General features: G+C 41.3%; 1 protein-coding gene across 4 annotated transcripts in view; it reads right to left on the minus strand.

The window, feature by feature from the left end:
- Window positions 1-6,146: 6,146 nt before the first annotated feature.
- LOC143863845 (protein NCA1-like) overlaps window positions 6,147-26,871 on the minus strand; it is a 39,544-nt gene continuing 18,819 nt past the window's right edge. For all 4 annotated transcript variants that reach the window (XM_077374624.1, XM_077374625.1, XM_077374622.1 and 1 more), the window contains 2 exons: window positions 6,573-6,722; window positions 6,147-6,493 (listed from right to left, as the gene is read on the minus strand). In XM_077374624.1, the coding sequence (XP_077230739.1) occupies window positions 6,419-6,493; window positions 6,573-6,722 (225 nt within the window). In that variant the 3' untranslated portion in view covers window positions 6,147-6,418. The remainder of the gene's footprint in view (window positions 6,494-6,572; window positions 6,723-26,871) is intronic.

The following is a 26,871-nucleotide window of genomic DNA, read 5'->3' on the forward strand; positions in this document are numbered from 1 at the left end:
AAGTCACACCACCTCATTGATTTTTTTTTATAGTTAAGTCACACCACCTCATTGATTGAACTTTCCAAGTGTGTTATTTTGATAACGTTTACTCACATAACCAAGATTTACACTAGTTTGATAGCTAAGTCACACCACCTCATTGATTGAACTTTCCAACTGCGTTATTTTGAGGCAAAAATCATTGAGAGAAGGGAGATTTGAGTCATGCCAACCTAGCATGATTACACCCCCTTAACCAAGATTTACTCTAGGTAGATTGTAGAAGTCAAGATACCCCACCCCATTGAGTGAACTTTCTATTGTGAAAAACCCCAAATAGCAATATGTGATTTCAATGGCAAAGTAAAACAAAAGAATAAACACAAGCAATCACACAAAGACACAAAGATTTACGTGGTTCGGCAAAAGCCTACTCTACGGCAGAGGCGACGAGAAAATCCACTATAAGATTCAGAGATTACAAGAGAAGATCGGTCTCTCTCTCACCAAACCCTCTAGAAACCCTAGCACACCCTTTTCCCTTTTCTTTAGAGCTCTCAACCCTCTTTACAAGACTTGCTCACGAAATAAGCTCTAAAAGCCCCTTTATATAAAGCGGGCTTTAAGTTAGTCTTATCGGGCCGAAAAACACATAAAACGGGCCGGGCCAAGCGGCGGGGGGCGAACCCTAAACGGGTTTGTATTCAAACACCCAACTCAACACTTTCCAAGTATGTTATCTTGAGGCAAAAATCATTGAGAGAATGGACAGTTATGTCATGCCAACCTAAGCAAGATTACACCCACATAACCATGATTTACACTAGGTAAATAGTTGAAGTCACAACATCGATAGATTGAACTTTCCAATTATGTTGAGGCAACAGTCATTGAGAGAAGGGAGAGTTGAGTCATGCCTACCTAAGCAAGATTACACCCCCATAACCAAGATTTACACTAGGTAGATGGTTGAAGTCACAAACCCCATTGATTGAAGTTTCCAAGCATGTTATCTTGAGACAGCAATCATAGAGAGCTTGGAGAGTTCGAGTCACACCAAATTAAGTAAGATTTAAGTCCACTTAGGATGCAATTAATTGAGATAAATATCAGACTATTATAACCATTATTTTCATATATATAACCATTATTTTCATATAAGATTATAAAAAATTAAATAAGACTTCATGCATTGTATGCTAATAAAATTTAGAGGTATCCAGAGGCCCTTACATGAACTAGTAGTTGTTTGGGATCACACCAAACCATTGATTGAACTCTCAAAGCATGTTTTATTTGGCCAATAATCACTGAATTCCGCATCACATCTTGCCGTTAGTTTGCATTATCAGAATTGCTTAGCTTGGCTCTGGCCCCTATTCCCCAGTAAACTTGAACTCATCCAGAGTATACATGTGGGTATATGCCAGACTGGATGGAATAGTGACATGGGATCCAGGGTGATGGGAAAAGAGAGAAGGGTCCCATGCATTGGTATTTGCCAGAAAATGTAACAGTGACTTTGGGTCCTAAGGGTCAGGTCTCTCAAGAGCCACCAACATGTCATGGGTGATGCAGAGAAGATATGGGTCCCTTGTCCAATTCCTTGAGGGGTCAAGTCTCTCAAGAGCCACCAACATGTGATGAGTGATGCACCAAAATGTCATGGGTGATGCACAGAAGATATGGGTCCATATCCAAGTACTTAAGGGGTGATTTATAGCAACAAGTACTAAATTTAGGGTGACTAACATCCATATTTTTGTGTACCCATATTAAATTATTGAATGTTTGCTCAGCTTTAAATAGCAATAGTGAAAAAAAAAAAACCAAGTGGAATGACATATCTAACATTTTATTTGAGGGCCTCTCAAATAATAATTAATGTGTTTTGTATGATGATTGTATGGTTGCCTAACTTTCTATTATGAGAGTTTTTCTCTTTCATCTTTTGAGATATTTGGGGGAAGAAAAATGAGATTAGAGAAGAGAGGAGGTGAGTGATAATGGATGGATGGATGGATGGATGGGGAAAAGCTCATGGTTTGTTGACCAATCATTGCCAGCCTTGAGGCTTGAGCGTGTAAAGCTGACTTGGTGGGCCTCACTCTATCAGCTATCACATCAGATCTGTTATTCTGAGCCCATCCCTTAGCAGGCCCAGCTGTCCTTACAATGCCCTATCGTCCATGTGAGTGATGTGACATGTCCAGAGAGAAAGGGGCTACAGAAAGTTACAGATATAGGTGAGATGTCAAGTACAGGCTTTAGAAATAGGCTAAGGAGGTGTAGGATGGGAGAAATGGAAACCTCCACACAAGGTTATGAAGCTAGAGTAAGAATAATAAAAAAATTGTAAGAAAGAAGAGGCTATAAAGCATAAAGTCACTTTTACCACCAATGGTAAAAGACAATTTTTGGGTCCTAAAAGGCGCATTGGGGGGCATGTATGTGAAATCAAGACCATTGATCTTGTCAAACTCATGGGTGGACCCATATGGTCTTGGTCTCAACCTGGCTGTACACCTCATGTGAAAGAAAGTATACAAAAATCAACGGTTTAGCTTTTCTTGGTTAAAGGCATGTTTGTTTTGGAATTCGAGAATGAGTCCAAAACTGATTATTGGATTCAAATTTGAAGTTAGATCCTGTTTGCTGGACCAAAAAAGCAAAGTTGAGTCCAATAATCAGTTTTGGACTCGCAATCAGTTATCAAAATACAAAACAAACAGGTCCTTAATTTTGAATCCAATCATCAGTTTTAGATTCATATTCAAAGCCCTGTTTGTTTCAGATTGTGACAACCTATTGTGGACCCCAAACCAATTATTGGGCTTAGAATTAAACGTAATTCTAACTCCAATAATCGGTTTGGAGACCATAATTGCTTGTCACAATCTAAAACGAACAGGGCCTTAATTTTGAGTCCAATAATCAGTTGTAGACATAATCGGTTCCCATAACCCAACACAAACAGGGGTCAACAGGATTTGGTCAGACTTAATGTTTGCCGTTCAACCAGATCACTTTAAACGAGACATAAGCAGGGCCTAATAAGTTTCTTTTAGGAAGGAACTTAAAAGTGAAATCAAGACTGTTGACTAGACCTGGCAAACGGGCAGGCCGGGTCGAGGGTCGACCGGATTTTTGACATATTTGTTAAGATTTTTTTGTTTGTACAGGGATTTGCTAGCCACCTTCGCCGTTTGAGAGATTTGTCTTATTGCCGACGTGGTGCAAACTGCAAAGATTAGCAGAAGTACCATTTGTGAAAAGTTGGCTAGCAATAAATAATAATAATGGGGTACTCAGTTTTAAATGAGAAATTACGGAAAATGGTAGCAAAGTAGAAAAATTATGAAAAAATAACCGAAAGAATATACTAAGATATAACAATTACTGAAAAAACAAAAATTATGACAATTTCGGAAAAAAAGTCAAAAGGTGCCAAAATAATACCTTTTGCACTTCTCTATGGGCACCCGCAGGTCCACCCGGCCCAGCCCAGTTTTGACGGGCCGGGTGGACACACGGGTCAATTTCAAATGGGTCAATGATTGGTGACCCGGACCAGTAATTTACGGGCGGGCCGGTCCCGGTCACTTTTTGCCAGGTCTACTGTTGACCTTATGAAACATCATGAGACCCACATGGTCTTGGTCCCATCCTGAGTGGACACCTGATATCTAAACAAGGCTTGATGAATCAAGGGCCTAGGATCATCAGGATGAGGTGTGCTCAACAGCATTTGATCATATATGTTTGCTGTTCGGATCATCAGATCTGAACCATTAAACCAGACAGAAGTGGGTCCAATAAAAGTTCATTTCTTTTTAGGACTTTACCAGCATAAAAGCACAAAGCGCAAATTTTGTGGGTTTTGATTAAAAAGGATTTTTTCGTCTCTACAAGAAAATAAGAGATATTTTATGGGAAAACACAGGGAAAAATATGGAAGAAACCAAGGAATTATCTGACATAATTTTGTAGGAAATTTATATTAAATTCACCACATTAGATTTAGAAAGAGAATTAGTGCAAATTGCATACTCCTTTGTGTTCTTAACAAAGAGAGGAAAGGCAAGGTGGAGTTATATTAGGGCTTTGATAATGGGAAACAAAAAAACATGATTTTCCAAAACCCTTCTGGGTGCTCATATATGCTCTCGACTCACCCCTTCCTTAAAATAGTTCGGGAAGGTAAAGTAAGAGCTTCAATCTTATCTGCCAATGTCATATGTGAAGGCTTTTTCTTGAGCTCTCCTCCTATCTCCACTTCAAAACATAACAAAGGCTACTTGTTTACTAAGTTTCCAAATATACCCACATGCCAAATATACAAAATAATATTAAAGATGCCCCTCGTATCATATGTACTTGGGCCCATGGCTCTCTTGTTTGAATCTTAGTTGTTCCATTCCACATAAAACAAAATGAGAGAGAACATGGAGTCTGTTCCATGAAGAATTCCATGGCAGTTTGAGTGGCTTGACTTTGAATTCATTACTGAGAAAATACATCTCAACTAACTAAAAGTAGAAACATAATCATCTCCCCTGCAATCTGAGTACTGTAACAATAAAATAAGAACATGGGCTCATTCATCTTATTCCTACCAGTGATCCTTATCCTTGACAGAATATATTCATGCTTGCTTACTATTATTCTGTTAAAGCCTTAGTTACTCTGACTGAAGAGAATAGGATTTCTATATGCTTACTTGTTACAGGATTGTATATTTGTAATGGTGCTTATAAAAACTCCAGCATTTAGTGGGGTATTTCTCAGAGGATGGAGATAGAAATGGCAATCACGAATCATGATTTTGGTTACCCCTACGGGCAATGAGCTTACGTTAGGGGAAAGCCTGTTGACCATAAAGGGTAGAAATTCAATGGACTCAATGCTGTAATTTGGATTGATATTCGAGTTATACAAAGAAATTGGACTTGAACAGTAAACACAATGCCATATGCACTGGGGATGGAATATTTGCACCCCCTTGGTTTGATGTTGGCACTGTATTTTACTTTTTCATGTAAAATAACAAGGTTTAAAATGAAGTTTTGCTAACTATACCTCCTGCTGCGTCCTGATAGCACTTCTTTCCAGGTGTAGTCCTAATTGAATTTTTCCTTACATTAAGGCCCTGTTCGTTTTGGATTTAGAGAATGTATTCGAGTCCAAAGCTGCTGACAATTGGAGTCAAAATTGCATATAATTTTGAGTCCAATAATCAGTTTTGGACTCAAATCGGTTCACAAAATCCAAACCCAAAATGAATAGGGCCTCACTGAAATTGATGCGTTAAATCTTCTCCATAGAATGATCTTAACCCTTTGATTTGAAGAGGCTTAAAATGAACACCACAATATAAAAAAAACTACATAGATCGGGGGTGGGGGGAGGTTAGGATCATCCTAGGCACACCCCCAACAAATGAAAAAAATACTAGCGCCCACAGTGTTTGGGTGATCCAACCATTCATTTGTTGGGCCCTGATGTAGATATTGTGGGCCCCGTAAAATCTTCTCCATAGAGTGATCTTAACTAACCATTTGATTTGAGGAGGTTTAAATAGGATGATCATCCTATGAAAAAGATTTTCTAGGCACACCCCCAACAAATGAATGGCTTAGATCACACAAACAATGTAGGCCCGTTGTAATTTTGGGATGCACATGCGTGCACGACCATCCACCATATAAATTCTCCTTATACAAAATAACAAAAATTCATACATATCGTAGAAAATGATCAAGAAGCCCCCCTATGTTATAGAAAATGACAAAAGAACCCCAATTTTAAGAAAAATAAAATAACACCAGAATCTTATAAAATGACCAAACTACTCATATCTCATACAAGTTACCAAAATACTCTTTGGCTATTATCATTTATGAGATAGGGGTATTTTTGTAAAAAAACAGACCCTCCCCCAATGCACACACTCTTATATTGAAATTGTATTTCTGGCTTATAAACAACAAATTTATAACTTTTCCCTATAGAAATGAAATTGTGGGAAATAGTTCTCTAAAAAGTAAATGTGTTCTGAGGATAGAAGGGTGGGGTACATGAAAATGGGTGCTTTAGATGCTCCTTAACGAGGCACTAGTTAGCAAAACCCATTAAAGTATTCTCACATTGCAATTCAAGAGAAAGAAAAGAAAAGAGAACTCACGATTTACAAAGTCCTTAAAATGTTTATAAGATTGTGATAAGGCTTTATGGCATTTGTACAAATAGCAAGCTAATAACTGTGAAGTGTGTGACCAGTATCAGCTGGCTTAAGATCAGACAATGTCCAACTTATTCCAACAAAAAAAAACAACGTGAAAGCACAATTTATCATACCTTTGGCTTCTCAAATTGCTGTGGGATGATATTGGGCTTATATTACAAGTACATGTTTCGTCTTTTCTGCAAGGAGATCTCAGACGGATGAAACATTCGCCGGGTTCTGATCTTCTACAAGTTGACTTTGGAGGAATTCCAGCACCGAAAGGCGCTGCATACAAAACCCATAAGAGTCGGTTGAGATTCAAGGAACTGACAGAAAAGAAACTACAAAAGTATGTGCATATTACTCGTTGTTCTAGACCGGTCTCTTTAGGATCTAATGTCAATGACTCCAAGGATTTTATGGCTTCTTTGAATCCATCAATGGCCATGTCCTCATTGCCAAGATTCCTGTCAACATCGGCAACTTTGGCGAGAGATACTGCCACATCTACAATCTGAATCCATGAAGAACTAATGAGCATTGGAGCCTTGGCAGAAATTTAATGTGCATTTTAGACCAAGATAATTCCTTTTTTACCGATAAAAACTAAATATTGTTCCATTTCAAAAAAAAAAAAAAAAAAAAAACTAAATATTGTTATTATAAAAAAAAAATATTGTTATTAAAATCAAGAGTACATAATGAAAAGAAATAAAGATACGCTAGAAAGGGATAGTCTGTCCACGCTGCTATTATATCTCATAAAACAGCAGCCCACACTACAAGTCATTATGGGAAAGATCTCTTCCATCCAGTTTTTTCAGTCTCTTGCTAGTACATCTGCCTGATTACTTCAGGAGTATGCTTGAAAACAAGACTTATCACCCTATGCAAATCCAATAGTTAGCTGCAGAGAAAGCCTCCATGCCCATGATAATCCCCTTCACCAAAAAATGACTATGACAGTTACACCTTAAATACAAAGATCACTTTCACCTCTGCATCATTTGAATCGTTAAGTTCTAAGAAATCCCAATTGCTCTCGCCAGTTTGGGGTTGCCCTAGAATTCCCATCGAAGCTTAGTTTGATAGTACTGAGGCAGAAGGGACCATCTTGGCAACAGCTTCATTTCTAGGCTCTTGCTAAAAGCAATTTTGTCTTCCAATTCCTAAGAAAATCGTCTATTGAAAAGCCCCAAAGGCCAAAGGTTATTTTCTTCAGTGACTGGTGCAAACCAAAGGTTCGCAGGTTGACTTCCGGGAATTTAAGAGAAACAAAAAGGTTCTAAACTTCTAATTCAATTATAAGAACAACATGAAACTTCAAATCAGCATAGCATAAACATAACATGAATAATCAACATCGGTATAGGGTTTTAAAAATTCTGGGCTGGAAATTGAAATTATACTATAAGTCCCAATAAGAATTTGGTAATCTATATGAAATAAAAAACATTCATCAACTATAAATCTGTCAAAATAATGAGATCTATGAAATCCAACTAGTATGGCCTATAAGATGTCCCAAAGGACGGGCATATGATGGGTGAATGGTAAAAGCAAGGTAGGGGTTATGGGCGGCAAGGGTAGGAGGATTGGTCTAGGGAAAATATGGGTGCAAGGATTGTTGAACGGTTTAAATGGGAAGGAAAATAAGTCGTTGAAAATGAAAGTGAAGGTGTTCCATACCTAGGAGCATTATTGTTAAAATCGTACGATTCAAATTGAATCGAGGGTTGAACGATTCAAATCGGAAGGAAGAATCATTTTTCGTAAAAATCGTACGATTCAACTTTGAATCATGTGACTTTTACAATTCTTTTTATGATTTTTAGGTTTCTTTTTTGTTCGCTTATTTTTATGAGGTGGGCACTTTACGATTTGAAATAAATTGTATATAAATCCTCCGCCCCAACATATAAGCTAAAAACAAGTAAAGAAAGCACTAAAAATCTTTTCTTCTCCTCCTTCCTTCTTTTTCTCCTCTTCTTTCCTTCTCATCCTTTCCTACTTATACCAATACCACCAGCGGTTTTTTTCCCTGTTTCAACAACAGTTTGTCTTGTTTGTTATTGTATTATGAGAACTGATTGGACTCACAATCAATCAGTTCTTAAAATCCAAAACAAACAGGGATAGCTGCTGTTTGCTTCAACATATGATTGCCAAAGTTATTTTTTGTCTGTTCCAGGGGTCTTTTCTCGCTTTTTCAATGCTTGTTTTGGATTTTGAGAATTGATTGTGATTTATTGTACGATGAATATAGTTTGTGCTTTTGATTACTAGTCATGGAATTTTATATTTAATTTAATAGTTTTGAATGAAAAATAATTAATTTTTTTATTTTTTATATTTTTTTAATATTTTTATCATTTTTATATAAAAATCTGAAAAATCTTACGATTTACGATTCGATACAATTTGAACCTTGTTACGATTTACGATTTGATTCTAATATTCAGAACCTTTCCTGGGAGTGATGTGCCGGATTTCTAACCTTGATCATCTGCTGCAGGTAATGGCCGAGGAGAGAGAGAGAGAGAGAGAGAGAGAGAGAGGGTTGATCTTAGCCAAGACAATGAGAAATGAAGGACCAGATCAAGATCAGAGAGATCAAGAGCAAGAAACGATTAAGATTATGAAGATAAAGGACAATCAAGATTCATAAAAGATCATTGGTCGTGCGATATGGATCATTGATCACTGCTCTGTGCGTAGAGGCTGGGGAATCAGTGGACCACATTTTTATCCATTGAGGTTGCTCGCGCGATATGGAGTAATCTTCTTTGTAGATTTGGCATAGCATGAGATTTTCCTGCAAAGCTTGTTGACCTTTTCCTTAGTTGGACAGCGGTCCCTTGGAGGAAAAAAGGCCAAATCTTGTGGAAGATTGCTTTCTTAGCCACGTTGTGGATCATATGGAAAGAAAGGAATGCAAGAGTTTTTGATGGGGCCCATTCAAAAAAAAAAAAAAGAGTTTTTGATGGGGTGGCGAAAGGGCCTTATTTTCTTTATGTTAAAGTTGTTGCGTTGACCATCTCTTGGGTGAAAACTCTCCCTTCTTTCAAATTCATCATCTCATATGATTTACCTCATGGTTGGAAGGAGGTTTGTTATAGTGGTGAGCGGAAACCTAAAGTCATGCCGGTGTGGGAGCCTTCACCAAGGGCTTCTTAAAGCTCAATTTTGACGGTTCTAGCCTTGGAAATCCGGGACCTTCAAAGATTGGCGGGGTGTTAAGGAATGAGAAGGAGAGGTTATATGGGCTTTCGTAGGGCCTATTGGTGTCGCTGGCGTATCGGAGGTGGAGGTGCATGCGGTGCACCAAGGCATTAAATTGATGGCCCCAGGGAAGCTTGATAATGTAGCGGTCAAAGGGGGATTCCCTAAACGTCATCCGTTGGCTTAATGGTTCTACTAAGCATCCTTGGAGATTTGATGGATTCTTTGACGAGATCAAGGACCGGATAAGATCATCCGCCATTGTTTTTAGGCATGCTCGCAGATCTGCTAATGTGATTGCAGATCGCCTTATGAGAGAGGGGGTTTCAAAGGAATCTCCCGCCCTTTTTTATTCCATTCCTCCTTGAGCCCCTTTGTGTTTTCTCTCATTCTCTTTCATCTTTTGTATTTTCCCTTTTCCTTTTTTCCTTTTTCTTCTCTCTTTGTAAGCGAACATCTCGGTCTTATTTTCAATAAAATTGGCTATCATTCTAAAAAAAAAAGATACAAAAAAGAACAATATCAAGAAAAGATCAAGATCAATATCAAGACAAGAAAGAAAAATCAAGATCCAGGAAAGATCGTGATCAAGAAAAATAGAAAGAGAATCAAGGGGAGAAAGATATGTGAGAGAGAACAGGGAACTATTTATAAACCCAACCGGGAAGGGTGAAGTGGAAAGGGGAGACACATGAACGTAGGATATGAGAAGAGAGAAAAGGGGGCGGAGTAATGGAGGAGGGGAGGTGAAAGGGAGAGAAGAGAGGAAGGAGAGGAATGAAGAAAGCAGAAGAGATGAGGGGGGAGGCGGATGTTCATGGGCAGCTGCAAGGGGATTAAAATCACATGTCAAAAAAAGTCCTCTAGATCTTCCTTGGGGCTTTTATATGGAGTCTAAGAGGTCTTTTGTCAAGGTTGTACTTACTAAAAATAGTATGTACTTGCTAAAAATAATAAGCTCGTATTTACAAAAAAAAAGTGCGTTCGTAATTATTTGTTTTAATGGCTGAAAAAGTCTAAGTATTTCCAACTGCCCCATTTTTCTCTCTTCCATGTCTCTCCTACCAACCTCAAACCCTACACCTCATGGTGCATGGCAATTATTGCCTCAATCTTGTCTGTTAGGGCATCTTTAGGTCATGAGATCTGTCCTATGTCAGTTTTGTGTCAATTTTGTAGTGTAGCATGATATTATTTCTTCTTCTTTTTTTAATGGAGAAAATAAGAACAACAACAAAAGAAAAGGCCGACTGAGGGGATCGACAAGAAGAAAAGACAGAAACAGGAGAAAAAATGCAATTCTAAAAAGATCCTCACGGGGAAAGGAAATCAAACAGCTCTAGCTCCTGCCTCCCCACACCGCCTTTAGCGAGGCCATCTGCTTCAGAGTTAGCAGACCTTTTTGCGTGCTGAAATACAATATCTGCTCCTCCAATCCAGTCTCTAATCTCATCGATCCACCCGGCGAATCTCCAAGGAGATGATTTGCTGCCCTTCAACCACGCTATGACATTTTGCGAATCTCCCTCCACTGTCAATTTTGCCAAGTCAAGAGACTCAGCAAATCTGATGCCCCTGTAAAGCCACTCTGATCTCCGCTTCATTAGAGTCCACTATGCCAATCAGACCAGAGAATGCCCAAATCAAAGCTCCCAGCTCATCTCTAAGTAGGCCACCAATCCCTGAAGGACCGGGATTTCCGAGACTAGAGCCATCAAAGTTGATTTTAACAAAACCCGGCAGTGGGGGAGACCATTGTGAGCCACCCGACTTGATACTTTCGATGCTAGAGTAGACCTCCCTCCAACCATGTTAAAGGTCATAAGCCGACACAAATCTAAACTTGGAAAGGATCTAAGCATGGTATTATTTCTTATTTTAGCGTCTTAGTACATCTCAGTCTCCGTAGGGTTGTCTTGCAGATAGAGCACGCACGTTCAAACTATGGTTTACAGAGTCAATGCTCCACATCAAGGACAAGGACAAGTCCAACCTCGAGGGGTCTGACAACAACGAACTCAAGCTACATTGGACCAACACTCAGACATATTAGTTGACATTAAAGTTGCCTTGGATCGCATTGACAAACATATTGGGTTTGAAGCCCTGGATGTGTAAAGCAAGGCAAGGCAAAAGGACATTGATTTAGGCCTACTAGTTTTTTTTTTTTTTGAAAGATGACATATTTCATTAATACTATGAAAATTACATTGGGGACCAAGAGTCCCAGCCTGCATTACATAGAATCAAACAAAAAGGTCCAGGGCATACCCTAGACCAAGAAGGTTAAGTAGAAAATAACAGAATTCAAGACCCTTTCTTCGTACACCATATTTCTTAACTAATCACATTAAAAAGAACTTCCAGACAACATTGCCTCAACTAGCGAAAGCCCATGGTCTCTCAAGCTATTGAGGTTCTAAATCTTTTCTCGGCCCACCTAAGATCTAAAATTACCTAGAGCATATATTTATCCCTGCGATCTCTCCTATTTATCATTCTAGCATATTGCCTTAACACCAATCAACAGAACTGAAGCCAGTTTCATAGATTCCACAACTTTGGTAACTAAATCCCAACCTCCTTTAATCATCTCCTTTTCCATCCTACCTCTACTAATTAAAACAACCACAAGAACCATGTCTAAGAGGATTCCTCTAGAAGTCAATTACAATGCTCCACAACTAATGAATTCAACTTAACTAGATTCTTCGGAAATCAATACGGACTCATTCATACAGTACAAATCGGCAACCTCTTTAGATAGGATCCTTTAATCTCATAATCCAGCTTCCATTTCAACCTCCTTGGCTCTTTCTATTTTCTCCTCTGCGACTCTAGCTTGCATTGCGAGGAACATTTCTCTAGTCTTTCCTAGATCCTCTTGGGAAGAGATCCCAAAAACATCTCCAATTGCTAAAAAGTCATTAAAACCCTCTGACTCTAGGTGCCCAGATTCCCCTAAATTAGGCGATATCAATACACCCTTTCATTTATCATTTCTACTGGACTCATTAAACTTCACTGTTCGCTGACCATCTTCCACCTCTGAATTACCTCGCACCAGACCCGAGTCAACCAGGCTCTCGCACCTATTTTTCAGGCTTAAGATCACTAAATGTTTCTCCACCTCCCACAATCGCCTCCGAGTTCGCCTTTCCTTTTCTAAAATCTTGTTGAATATGGGAAAATTACGAAGGGGCGTATGAAGCTCTTCCTCACTATTCATGATGGACAGAGTAGGAGACATACCCGAGCTTTGACTAGCTTCTACTCTTTCTTTCCTCTACTGCTTCTTAAGAGGAGATAGTAACACCTCACCAGGGGTAGGCGATTCCTTCCTCGCCAGCTTTTCATTATATTTAAGATTTTTTAGAAGGCCAAGATCCCCATCCACAAGGGTAAGGTCGCCCTTGGTTACACTAATTGTAACCCCAGATCGATCTTTACCAGACATGCTTGAACTAGGCGAGTTATCCAGAATTCGTAGGTAATGGTGATTTTCGGACTCAGTGATAGGCCACCACGGGTAGCCAAGATAAAAGTGTCCTGCCCGCGACCTCTTCTGAATTTACCTTTACCTGAACGTGTACGCTTTTCATCGATACTCTTGCTTGCCATGAGGAACCTATTTTTTAATTTTAAAGCCTTTAGCTCCTTCGCCGACTTTAACCTAAAAGAATCTACAATATCTTTTCTACCTGCCTTTCATTTTGCGCCACGTGGAATGGAAATTAATGATTTTGGTGCAATCCTTACAATAAGCAGACTCGTAGCTCCCCTCAGCGTAGCCTTCCTGCTTTCTGACGAGCTAGGGGCGATCTCAGAGGGGACAGGCAGGTAGGTGGGCAATTCAAAATTTAAAGTGGGGTCCACCACCGGCTTCAAACCGCGCCCAGAGGCCACTGCCACCTTTTCCGGTGGACAGACCACCGCCGGTGAGCCTTTATCGATGGGAATCAGATCGGATCCCTCAAAAAGGGCCAAATTGTCTTTACTGCTGGATTCTTCCACCACCGACATTGCCAGAGAATTTATACTATCCTCGGACACCACTTAACTCCCACCGAATAAATGGTGAAATCTACCCTTAAATTAATGGATGGAGGGATGGATTTCCATAAGGGGGAAATGACCAGGGCAGAGGCAAAGGCCAAACAATGAATGTGATTCCCAAAGAGCTGGGTCTCAAGGACCTGACCCAGATGTAGACCCAGGATCTCCACCGTGGCAGAGGACCATGCATGAAGTGGAATATCATAAAATCGCAACCGAACAGTTCTAGCCCCTGCATTATATGCCGGGAGCCAGGGCTGGAGGGAAGGGAGATATCCCCCAAAAGCCACGCCTCCCCGTCAGAGAATAGAGGTGGCCTGGGCCTCAGAGTCAAAGAGAAATAGGATGTCTACTATGCTAATAGAGAAAGGTTTCTGCAAATCCGGGAGACCCCAAAACTTTTTGGCTCAATCCCAAACATCTTCTAAAAGCCAGGAGCCAGATTTCAAACTCCCAATGAGACAACTCTTAAGGTTTTTCTTTCCTCCACTACGGAAGCTGGAACGTCCAAACATTGAACCTCGTTGAGTGTGGCGACTTGGACATTTTTGGGTCTCCATACTAAGTTAGGATTCTCTCTAATTCTAGGTTCCGAGCATTTTCTGCATATGATGCATGAGCCAAAGTTTTTATAATTACATTTTAAGCACAACCAATCGCTCCCAGTCGAGAATGGCCTGCGATTAGACTCCACTGCGTTGCGGCCAGGTGCCTTCCTAGCCCCAAAGTCCAATCTCCTCCCCCCGGTATCCCAGTCTTCCATACTTCCCAAAGAACCCACATGCGATCTAGGTGGGGGCCATTGTGGCCAAAGGGGCCTCGCCAAATTAGCTTCTTGCCCAAGCGAAAACAAGAATCTCCGGCAGCATGGATTAAAAATCCCAATAGATTCAAACACTTACATAACAGAATAGCCTCCATCTAGACATGTCCATACTTCCCAAAGAACCCGCATGCGATCTAGGTGGGGGCCATTGTGGCCAAAGGGGCCTCGCCAAATTAGCTTCTTGCCCAAGCAAAAACAAGAATCTCCGGCAGCATGGATTAAAAATCCCAATAGATTCAAACACTTACATAACATAATAGCCTCCCTCTCGACATGAAAGAAAAGACTCTGATAGCAGCTCAAGATTAAGTCCACACACACAGAAAATTCCTACGATTGCTTAAACTCAGAGACTTCCGGAGGGATATTCCGACGGCTTCTAAAAACGTCCCGGATAGTCATGGGAGTCCTTTTCATACCTAATCCATGATGTGATTTTAATACCAACACCCATAAATTTTGGCCAATGGGAGCTTGTATTTTGTAACACGGGTTTTTTTTAAAATCTCTTGATCCCGTTGAACTGAAAAATTCCTCTATATTTTTTCTAGCATCTGCCTTGAACTAACAGGCCTGCTAGTTCAACTATTAGAGATTTTGCAGGTGGCCATTTGAACTCCACTCTTCCACCTAAGAGTCGCGCCACAAGACCACCGAAAGGTGAGATGGAAACAGGTCATGCATTTATAAGACTCACACCAAACAGTGCTACATTTAAATGCTTCAAGTGTGGTGCATCGAGTCACCAATTGCCTATGTAGGACCATCCGATCCTCAAACTAACCTAGCAAATCAATAAATGACAAGGATAGAGACCAAGAAGGCTCATCCTCTTTATGATAAATGATCCGCTTGCCCCGAAATGACCTGGCCCAATAGGGAAATCCCAATTCATTGGGCCTTTCGATACAATCAAATAGATTGCCACAAGGGCGCCATATTCTAGGAGCCCAAACTATGTGATTGAATAAATCCTCCTCTATCTGTTGCGGGTCGAGGGCTCCTTCCCTGTGTTGAAACTTGAAAGTGCTACACATGAGAAGACAAATGAGCAATCTCGTGAGCGCAAGCACAATAAAACCATACTTGATGGGGATAATGTGGCGACAATTTGTGTAATCTAGTGCAGGGTAAGCCAGGCCATTAAAAGTCAAACACCCAACATTGTCGCGTATTCCTCTATAGTCAAGACGGCTAGAAGATCTAAGCTCATCGTTGTTATTGTTGATAGGTTCTCTGATGTGTCTCATTTCATGTCGATTTATAGAGCTAGGTTCTCCGATATGTCTCATTTCTGGAGAATTTTATGGAGCAAAATAGGGGTTATATTTCAATTTGACAGCACATACTATTCCCAAGCAGGTGGAAAATGGAAGTGGTCAATCACACCTTTGGGAATTTGCTAAGATGCTTAGCTGACAAGGGATTTCATCAATGGGATTTAATTCTAGCCCAAGCGCAGTTTATTTATGATAGCTATGTTACCCGTTTCATTGGATGTACCCCCTTTGAGACCATCTTGACCCCTTTATTACCCACCTACTAGCCCTCTCCTCTTCCTAGTACCTTGGTCGACATAATGCTAGAGCTGAGGACCTCGTACCTAACATGAGGAAGATACAACAAGAGGTATTAAAGTGAATACAAGCGAGCCGTGGGAAGTTCAAGTTGACTGTTGATCAGCTCCGGGAAAACAATCCCTTCAGCATGGGGATTTAGTGACATCACCTAGACATGATTGGTTCACAATTGCAGCCACTCATCTTACACACTTCTGGAGGTTCGCCAGAGTTTTTCCTCATCATTTCGACATCTTCTGGAGTTCATATCGTAGACACTTGGCGAGAGAGGCCTATCGAGGATTTCATCGAAGATACTTTTTGTTGGTGAGGATGATCGAGTTTGTGGTTGGATGCAGTTAAGATTTGACGACTCGGTGAGGACATGTTTCAGCATGTAATAAACTTCTACTCGACAGAGTTTCTTCCCACACGAATCGAGTCCTCTGGTGCAGTCATCAGCCCTCACGAGTCCGTGGATACCCCTATCTCTCCATCCCCTCTTAGGAGCTTCTCCTCTATAGAGTTCAAGGCCGAGACTCACACAATCAGGTGAGATTGTTCCCTTATTGACTGCTGCCCTATACATATTACCATTTGCAGCCCTATTTCATTGACTAGCCCTTTCCCAACCCATATCTTAGACCTTTTGAACCTTAGGTTTCTTTATCTCTACATCATTTAACATTGTGGACATATTAGCACATTATTGTTCATATTCATAGATATGATTTCTTTGGCATGAACTATGTGTTTGTTAATTACACTTGGCTGAATTAGCATGTTATTTAATCAACTCAAAGCAATTGTTTGGGCCTTCGAAGTGAACAAATAAACAATTCAAAAAATTGAATCAACTCAAAGCTTTAAATCTGTGCAGACCCTAGTTGCTAGTTGATTAAGTTTTTTTAATGTTTAATTCTATTTGTGGAATGAATGTGCTGCTTTAATTTAAAGTCTAGACACTGAGCACTCATAGGAGTTCTCCAAGGAACACACGAACTCTAAATTTGCATCATTTGCCGTTTGCATATCATTCTTACATAATATCCTGGCTTTTACTTTTCTTTACCTCGAGTCTGGGCATTCAATTGTTGCAACTCCACCAATAATTTGTTTTTCCTTTATGAATGCACATAGGTAAGGAGATATCACTCTACCCATAACTTCGTTAACCCTCATTGACATCAACAAGACCTTTGTTATTAGTTTGCACAAGCTATGACCTAATTTACTGGCCTAAAATATCTTACCTCAACCACATCTGCCTTTTGGGATGAAAATAATGAAGGTAGTATTTATCTCTATTATATGGCAAGCCTTGGCGCAATGGTAAGGTTGCTCTATTGTAGTGGTCACGGGTTTGAGTCACGGAAACAGCCTCTCTGCAAAGCAAGGGTAAGGCTGCGTACATCTAGCCCTCCCCAGACCCCGCAATGGCGGAAGCCTCGTGCACTGAGCCACCCCTTTTTTTTATATGCTCATTCGAATGAAATTCCAAAAAACACTTTCACAAGTCCTCTTCGATTATATCCCAATATTCTTGGGAGAAAGCCATTGGGAAACCCATCTGGATCAAGTGCCTTGTCCCTTTTCACGATAAAGACCCCTTATCACACCTACTCCTCTTATAATTTCACTTCAAGAAAAGAGACTAAGGTGTCAGAGAATCAGTTTGGCTTCATGCCCAGACGATCGACTATGGAAGCTATCTTCTTGATTAGACGGTTAATAGAGAGATTTAGAAAATAAAAAGGAGCTTCATATGGTTTTCATTGATTTGGAGAAAGCGTATGATAGGGTTCCAAGGAGTGTATGTGGTGGGTCCTTGAAAGGGAAAAAGTGTCTACTAAATATGTTGATGTGATTAAGGATATGTACGATGGAGCAGTAACTGGTGTCAGAACTACGGTTGGCACGTCTAGTGAGTTTCCAATTACAATAGGATTGCACCAAGGATCAGTTCTGAGCCCTTATCATTTTACGCTTGTTATGGATGAACTTACGGAGGGTATCCAGGATGAGGTAACGTGGTGTCTGTTATTTGCAGGAGTTGATGCTAAGATAGAGTTATGGAGAACTACTTTGAAATCCAAAGGTTTTAGACTGAGTAGGACTACGACAGAGTATATGGAGTGCAACGTTAGTAATGTAAGGAGGCGGGGCGAGGATGTAGTAAATATGACTGGACAGGAGGTACCTAAGAGGGATATCTTTCACTATCTTGGTTCAATCCTGCATAAGAAAAGAATAAAGAGGATGTTAAGCACAGAATAAGAGTGGGTTGGTTGAAGTTGAAGCATGCTTTAGGAGTTTTGTGCGACCGTAAAATACCTACCAAGTTGAAGGGAAAGTTTTATAAGATAGATGTGAGGCCGATCATGCTGTACGGCTCAGAATGTCTTTTTTTTTTGAAAGATAACTTTATTGAAATTAGGAGTAAAAAACAGACAGTTACAGAGCGGGGACAAGATGTTCCCGAAAAAGACAAGAAATAGCAGTACGGCTTAGAATGTTGGCCAACAAGAAGCAGCATGTGCATAAGATGAGTGTAGCAGAGATGCGAATGCTTAGATGGATGTGCGGCCACACAAGGTTAGATAAAATTTAAACTGAAGTAAAAAGGTGGGGGTGGCACCAATTGAGGAGAAGATGAGAGAGCACCGCTTCAGATGGTTTAGGCATATGCAACGTAGGCCTTTGGATGCTCCGGTGAGAAGAAGTGACTCGTGCCAAGTTGATGGAGTAAAAGGAGGAAGGGGCAGACCGAAAACAACTTGGGTAGAAACAGTGAGGAAAGACTTGATGGCTAGCGTGGAGCCCCGCCCATGATCCCGGTCAGGATCCGATAGCGCACCCACGGGTGTTATTGTTGTAGGCTGTGCTGGTTGTTTGTTGGCGTTTGCTCGATCCAGGTGTGCTGCATTCGATTTTCCTTGCTTTTCCGTAAACTAGGAATAAAAAGACCCGAATTTCACGAAAAAGTGTTGACCAGAGCCACCACCTAGGTCCGGGGGCCTAAGACCCATGAATGGAATGACTCTGCGAACCAAGTCCGCGTTCCAATGAGATTGGGTTAGTTGCCTGGTTACGAGAACGGAAGGAGTTAGGCACCGTTCTCGCCCGGTTAAAACTGGTCTTTATATTTGAGAACTTATTTATTTAAATGCTAACTAAAAGGGGGTTAAGGTTTTTATTAAGGTGATTCATTCAAAAGAAGTTACCTAACCTAATGTCTTATTAGGTTATTTTAGCCATTCATAGTTTATACTCATGCGGGCTAGGAGTTTCTGTCCTAAATGCCTAGCTACGATGCCTGATGCCTAGCATAGGTCCTATTAAATGTAGTTGACTGAGCCTGAGAATTGAACGTTGATTGGGTAATGGAAGCTAGCGAAAGATAATCTCTACGTGCCTAGAATGCTGGTTCTATATGAACCTAGAACTAATGTAAGGAGTCCTAATGAGCCAAGCTAAGGCTTGATCTGAGATGCAGGATTGGATGTCCTAGATTGAAGATTCTAGGTGAGGGGTTCCTGGGATAAGGTATCCTAATTTTGGAATTGGAGAGTTGAGATAAGGTATCCCGGTTTTGGATTCTAGGATTGCGTATCTTAGATTGAAGATCAGGGATTGGGTATCCTAGGTTTACGTTCGAGGATTGGGGTATCCTAGGATTGGGGTATCCTAGGTTTGGGTTCTAGGATTAGGTATCCTAGGATAAGGTGTCCTAAGATTGGGGTTAGGTTTTCCTAAGGTTTTGGATTCCTAAGGGAGAAGTTTTCTATAGAAAAAGATTTTCCTAGAATGGGTTTCCTAAGAATTTAGAATTCCTAAATGCTTTAGTTCTCCAAATAATTGGAATTTCCAAGGATTTGGAATTGGTCTTGATAAGTGTCCAACTCAGATAGACTCTGGGGGACTCTGGTTGTGAAACTGGGTCACTCTCGGAGCACTCTGGTGTCTTCTGGTTCACTCCAGGAGACTGTTTAGTGTTTTTCAGAAGATTTCTGGGGTACTCTGTGTCATTCTAGAAGAACTCTGGGTTGACACTGTGAACTTAGGGGGACCCTAGATGATCTTAGCTCTTAAAATATGTCCTTGGGATAACCATTTAAGTGCAAGGCCAAGTAGGCCCTTGGGTTTTTGGAAAACAGTTAGGCCAAGTGGGCTGCGGGGTTTAGATTAGAGTAAGGTTGTTTTCGAGGTTTAGACCGAAGGGGTCTTCATAGGACTATGGACGAGGTTAGCCCGAGTAGGCCTTTAGGCTTGGGGTAGGGGTACCACTTGGGTTAAGTTTTGGTAAGGGTGGAGCTTGAGTTGGAATGAGGGTACAACTTGGGTTAGGTGAGAGTAGATCGAAGTGCAATCTTGGGTTTGGCTTAGAGGTAGGGGTGCAAGTTGGGGTACAACTTGGGTTGGGTTTGGGTTGAGGGTTCGGGTGCAACTAGGGTGGATTGAGTGCGACTAGAGATGGGTTAGGGGTGCATCTAGGGCTGTGTTTGGGTTAAGGGTTGGGGTGCAACTAGAGCGGAGTTAGGGGATGCAACTAGGGCTTGGTTAGGGGGTGCAACTAGGGCTGGGTTTGGGTTGCAACTAGGGCTGGGTTGAGGTTCAACTAGGGTCGGGTTGACATGGGTTGGGGTGCCACCTCAGGTTAGGTGGGGTTTGAAGTGGGTTCGGGTAAGGGATTGGGGCTGAAATGGGGTCGGGTGAGGTGTGATGAGGGTGAAGTAGGGTCGGGTGAGCTTGTGTGGGGGTTTGAATGGTGTCGGTTTGGCGTAGAAATGGGGGTTGGGTTGGGTTGGGTTGGGTTGGGTTGGGTTTGGGTAGGGGTAGGCGTAGGAGTAGGGTTCGGATAGGAGTAGGGTGGGGTCAGGTGGGGTGGGGTGGGGTCGGGTAGGGGTTGGGGTGTAAAGTTATGGATAGGCGTAGGCGTAGGGGTAAGAGTTAGATAGGGACTGGGGGTTGGGTTGGGTTCGGGTTTGGGGTTGGGGTGTGGGTTTGGGGTAAGGACAGGGGTTGGGTTGGGTTCGAGTAGGAATAGGGGATGGGTTAGGGATGCATCTTAGGTGAGGTTATAGGTTTGGGCTTTGGTGCAATTGTCACACATAACCATCATTAGTCGTCTGGATCGTAACTTCTTTATATCTGTTTCATAATCATGAAGCAATACCCACCCTTTTAGATGGAATATATAAAATGTCCAATTTGTAGCTCGTCTGTATCAAAATAAAATGATCCATGGGCTGATCCTATAACGATCCGATGATGGGCATTCACCCAATACGTTTGTATGTCCCACAATGTCCAGATTACGGCGCAAATATAGAGGATGGTTTGATTAAAATATTGACAAGACGACCTTTTTATGGCGCTGAAAATAATGAAGTTATAGTGCTGAAATAGTCAGTTTTCAACATTCAAAATGACAAGATAACAGCAGCATTTCAGCCAACACATTTATACTATATTCTGGTCATTGAAACAACAGCATCAAATTCTGAAATAACCAAATTATAGTGCTGAAATGACCCATTTTCAGCATTAAAAAATGACCGAATTATAGCAGTAAATCACGAAAACATCAATTTGAATCAATCAATTTTTCACACAAGCTCATTGTTTCGAACCATTTGAATCAAATAATTTGGAAAGCAAAAAAACTGTTGTACTACATTTTCTTTGATTCAATAGCCCCTTTATGAACAAAAATTCAAAAATGAAAGGGATATTGCTAACCTCTTGGATGATTTGAACACAACCTTGGGCTTGAGGTAGAGTGTGTCGGATCTTCTCTTCGTAAGACTCGAACCGAAAATGGAAGGAGTGACTTTTGTGTTGTTGGGCTTGAGGGGGTTGAGAGGGGGGAAAAGTACTAACCTTTCTAGGGGAAGGATCTTGGGTTAATGGACTTGGGATAAGGAGAATAGGCTTTCTTTTCTTGTGTTTTGTGTGGCTTGAGGGGGTTGAGAGGGGGCAAAAATACTAACCTAGGTGGGAAAAGCTATGGGATCATGGGCGGAATAAGCTGATGAAAATGATAATGGGAGCGCAAGCTATTCAATTGTATCCCAAATGGGTTGGGAGGAGTCCTATTTATAGGACAAATTGGGGTCATTTTGGGTTTTTCACAAAGGGAATGGGGTGGAGGGTTAGGATCGTTTTGGTTGGGATCCAATGGGTGAGAGGATTAAGAGAGGGAGGGAAAGGCCACAATTGGCTAGCAAGTGATAAGATTGCCACCTCCCCAAATTGGTTTGATTTGGATAGCTCGGATGCAATCATCTAAGAGAGGGAGCCGCGGACGGTTAAGATTGTACAAAAAGGGAGGAAAAATTATCTTTCTCTTTGCACAAGGGGGGATGAGGTGGAGGAGAGAGAATGTGATTGGTTAGATGGGCTATGAAATGGATGGTTGGGATCAATTTATAATGCAAGAGAGATTGAGAGAGATTTGATTTTCGTTGGTGGGAAAGATAGGGAGAATGAGTTGGAGGAGAGAGATAGAGACTTGGGGAGACGAATTAGGGGGGGATTGAAAAAATCGTGGGGAGAGAGAGGGAGGGATGGTTGGGGTTGAGGGGGAGAGTGGCCAATTCCCAACTCTCTCTCTCTCCTACCTGATCTCATCTCTTTCCCTATTTTCCCTCTTGCTTTCATTGTGAAATGCCCAAATTGTCCCTAACTTTTGTGTTAATTGCAAGAATGCCTCACTTATTTGCAAATGGCAAATCTACCCTTCCTTTATGGCTTTTAAATAAAGTGATTTTGTGTTCGAAGGACGGCTGAGATGCGATTTGATGGACTATCTTGAGATCATTTCTCGGTTTGACGGTCAAGATTACAAAGAATAAAAGGGAATGTTTTGACCGACGAGATTATGCCACGTGGCATTCAAAGATGAAAAGCATTTTACTTGGATAATGATTTCTTAGAAAAAACGAATCCACGGAAAGTAAAATGATGAGGGAAATGTTTCCCTCGAATAAGAATTCCAAGGAAAATATCATCTCAATTTCAAATGCTCCATCTTTAATGAGTGAGAGTCATTGATTTTGCAGATGATACAAGCCTTTACACTCTTAGGTGATCAGCGGTCCAATCACTCCCATCTTGATCATTGAGTTGAGATAAGATGATCTCGGCCATTGGTTCCGTGGTTTTAAATTTCGACCGAATTAATGATTTTAAAGGGGACCGAAACCGAAATTTGGCGAAATTTCAAATTTTCGACATGAATTAAACAAGCTTTTTAATTATTACCAAACTTCTTCGGTCTAAATTTCAAAATTTCAGGGGTCCGAAACCGGTACCGAAACCGAAATTTTAAATCATGATTGGTTCATAGAGCTACAGTCCAAAGTGGTCTCAACTTGCCAATCATCGCTACAAAATTGATCTTTGCTCTTGATCTTGCAATCATCGGTAATCCCTTATCCAATACGGGCTCGAGCGAGAGAAAAATAAGGAAGTAGGGTCACGAAAGGAGAGGAAAAATAGAAAATGAGAGGAACAAAGTATGGGGACGACTCAGGGGGTCCTAGAACATTAAGGTCCTCCTAAGAACGAGGTGTCTCAAGTAGGGTAGGACTCATTGATGCTGACTATGTCCTGAGATTTAAGGACTCCTATAATTTAGGGGTTTTTCTAAATCACTCCAAAACAACTCGAGATGAAAGACGTTCCTTCAAGACATGAAGGTTGTCCTAAACTTTAGGGAATACCCTAAAATGTAGGACTCTCCTAAATTTTAGGAAATGTCCTAAATTGTAGGGGAGTCCTACTTTCTAGGAATTCTTTAGAGAATACCCTAAAATGTAGGACTCTCCTAAATTTTAGGAAATGTCCTAAATTGTAGGGAGTCCTGCATTCTAGGGTAATTCCTACATTTTAGGAGAATCCTTCCAACCCGGGAAAGATGTCCAGTAATCCGAGTCGTTTCGAGTCGTTTCCTAAATTTTATGAAATGACATAAAATGTAGGGGAGTCCTACGTTCTAGAGTAGTTCCCACTTTGTAGGTGAAAAGCTCCAAATCCGGGAAGAATACCCAGCAATCTGAGTCGTCTCGGGCCGTTTCCTAAATTTTAGGAGGTCCTACATTTTAGGTTATTCCCTAAAGTTTAGGACAACCTTCGTGTCTTGAAGGAACGTCTTTGATCTCGAGTTGTTTTGGGGTGATTTAGAAAAACCCCTAAAGTATAGGAGTCCTTAAATCTCAGGACATGGTCCGCATCAAAGAGTCCAATGCTACTTGAGACACCTCGTTCTTAGGACGACCCTAATGTTCTAGGACCCTAATTATACATTGATCCCAACCATCCATTTCATAGCCCATCTAACCAATTACATTCTCTCATCCACCTCTTCCCCCATGTGCAAAGAGAAAGAGAATTTTCCCTCCCTTTTGTGCAATCTTAACCGTCCGCGGCTCCCTTTCTAAGATGATTGCATCCGAGCCATCCAAATCAAACCAATTTGGGGATGTGACAATATTATCACTGGCTAGCCAATTGTGGCCTTTCCCTCCCTCCCTTAATCCTCTCACCCATCGGATCCTAACCAAAACGATCCTAACCCTCCACCCCATCCCCTTTGTGAAAAACCCAAAATAACCCCAATTTGTCCTATAAATAAAACTCCTCCCAACCCATTTGGGATACAATTCAAAGAGCTTACTCTCCCATTATAGTTTTCTTTAGCTTATTCCCCCCATAATCCCATAGTCTTCCCTAGGTTAGTACTTTTGCCCCTTCTCAACCCCCCTAAGCCACACAAAAAAAAAAAAGAGAAAAGTCTATTCACTTTACTACAAGAGTCTTCTTCCCAGAAAAAGGAGTTAGTACTTTTGCCCCCTCTCAACTCCGCCTCAAGCCCAACAACCATAGCTTTCTTTCCCTCCCCTCGGGTAAAATTCGTCCTCTCAAGTTCTTCAAAGATCGGTTTCAAGGCAGAGTGCGGTCAAGCCTCATTGTCAAGCCATTTGTATCTTCCAAGAGATTGGTATTCATTTGTTTTTATGTTCTTGCCTTAACTTCAGTTTTAGGTTGCATAAGAGTTTTCCGTTAATTTAAAAATATATATATAATAAATGCAAACAACGACAACAATGGTTTCGTTTTCCATGAGAAAGATAGATTAAATCAAATATTGCTAGTGGCAGTTTTGTTTTCAACAATAGACAATGCTGTCAGTAGTTGTGTAGGTCAAATGTTTAAATCAAGAAAAAAATGGGTAAAGAAATGAAATCAGAAAAATGGAAGGATATGAGTACTAGGTTCTCTTCATGTTTTTTTGTTTTCATATAATGTTTGGTTTTAATTAGTGCCCTTTATTCGAGAGCGATACTAATGATACTAATGCTGTGACATTGATGGTGTTTTTTAAAGGACCAATGATGGTATCATTAGAAATGATAAATTTAATATGACCCAGTAACTTTTGCCCAAAGGAAACGAACTGGGAGTTCCATTTTTGGAAAATAAAATTGGAAGTCTTGGTTTCTATGGAAATAATTAATTGTGATCAAAAGAAAAGAAAAAAATCCAAAGAGGCATTATGTAGAAACAGTAGTTTTGATGTAGAAACATTAGTTTTGATGATCAAAACCAATAAAAAGTGGCTCAGGCAAAATGGCCATTCGGCTCTATATTCTCCTTTACCATTCAGCCCCAACTTTTCCCCCTACCATTTGACCAAATCCCCACTCGGCCTAGCCAAATCTGACACTTAACCAAACCCTACCCCTAGTCCCCTAACCCAACCCCCACTTTAGCCCTAACCTGACCCCCACAGCTCACCCGAACCCACCCTACATCCGACCCACCCTAGGTTGCGCGCCCACCCCCAAACCCTCATCCATCACCCGAACCCAACCACCCCAGCCCCTAACCCAACTCCCACTCCCAACCCTACCCCAACCCCAACTTACCCCAACCCAAGCTTCACTCGACCCCGACCCACACCCTACTCAAACCACCCCAGCCCCTACTCCTATCCCCTACCCAAACCGACCCAACTCTTACGCACGACGATCCGATCCAGCCCAACCCAACTCAAACCCCTCCAACCCAACTCAACTTACCCCCAAGGTGCACCCCAACCCCACCCCTAGCCTTACCCGAACCAACCCAAGCTCAACCCCACCCCTAAGTTGCGCCTCTAACCCCTACTCCTACCTCTACCCGAACCCACCCAAAGCCCAAGTTGCACCCTTACTTGCATTTCAGCCTAACCCCACCCCCAACCTAACCCAACCCAATCCTAACAGACCCTAAGTACACCCCAACCCATCCTTAGTTGTATCCCCAACTCTCACCCTAAACCGACCCTAGTTGTACCCCAACCCAACCTTAGTTGTATCCCAACTCTCACCCTAAACCGACCCTAGTTGTACCCCAACCCGACCCTAGGTGCAACCTAACTCGATCATATTTACACCCACTCAACCCTCACCAACCTTATTTGTGCCCCCAACCCAAATCCCAACTCAATCCAAGTTACATCTCAAACCCACTCAAACCCAAAGGCCAACTCGGCCTAACCTTGTCCATAATCCCATAAAAACCCATTCGGTCTAAACCTTGAACACATCCTTATCCTAACCCAAGCTCAACCCTGCAGCCCACTCGGCCTAACCCTTTTCCTAAAACCCAAGGGCCCACTCGACCTTGAACTCAAATGGTTACCCTAAAGACATATTCTAAGAGCTAGGATCATCCAGAGCCCCCTGAGTTCCCTGCGTCAACCCAGAGTCCCTCTGGAATGACACAGTACCCTGGAAAGCTTCTGAAATACACTAAACAGTCTCCTGGAATGAACCGGAAAACAGCAGAGTGCCCTGAAAGTGACCCAATTACACGACCAGAGTCAATCAGAGTCCATCTAAGTTAGAAACTCACCAGGAACAATTCCAAGTCCTTGGAAATTCAAATCATTTGGAAACCAAAGTGTTTGCGAATTCCAAATACTTGGAAATTCTAGTTCTTTGGAAGACTAA

This window comes from Tasmannia lanceolata, unplaced genomic scaffold (assembly GCF_043159265.1).
Source record: "Tasmannia lanceolata isolate RefF3 unplaced genomic scaffold, GAP_Taslan_0.1 ptg000044l, whole genome shotgun sequence".
Taxonomy (NCBI): domain Eukaryota; kingdom Viridiplantae; phylum Streptophyta; class Magnoliopsida; order Canellales; family Winteraceae; genus Tasmannia; species Tasmannia lanceolata.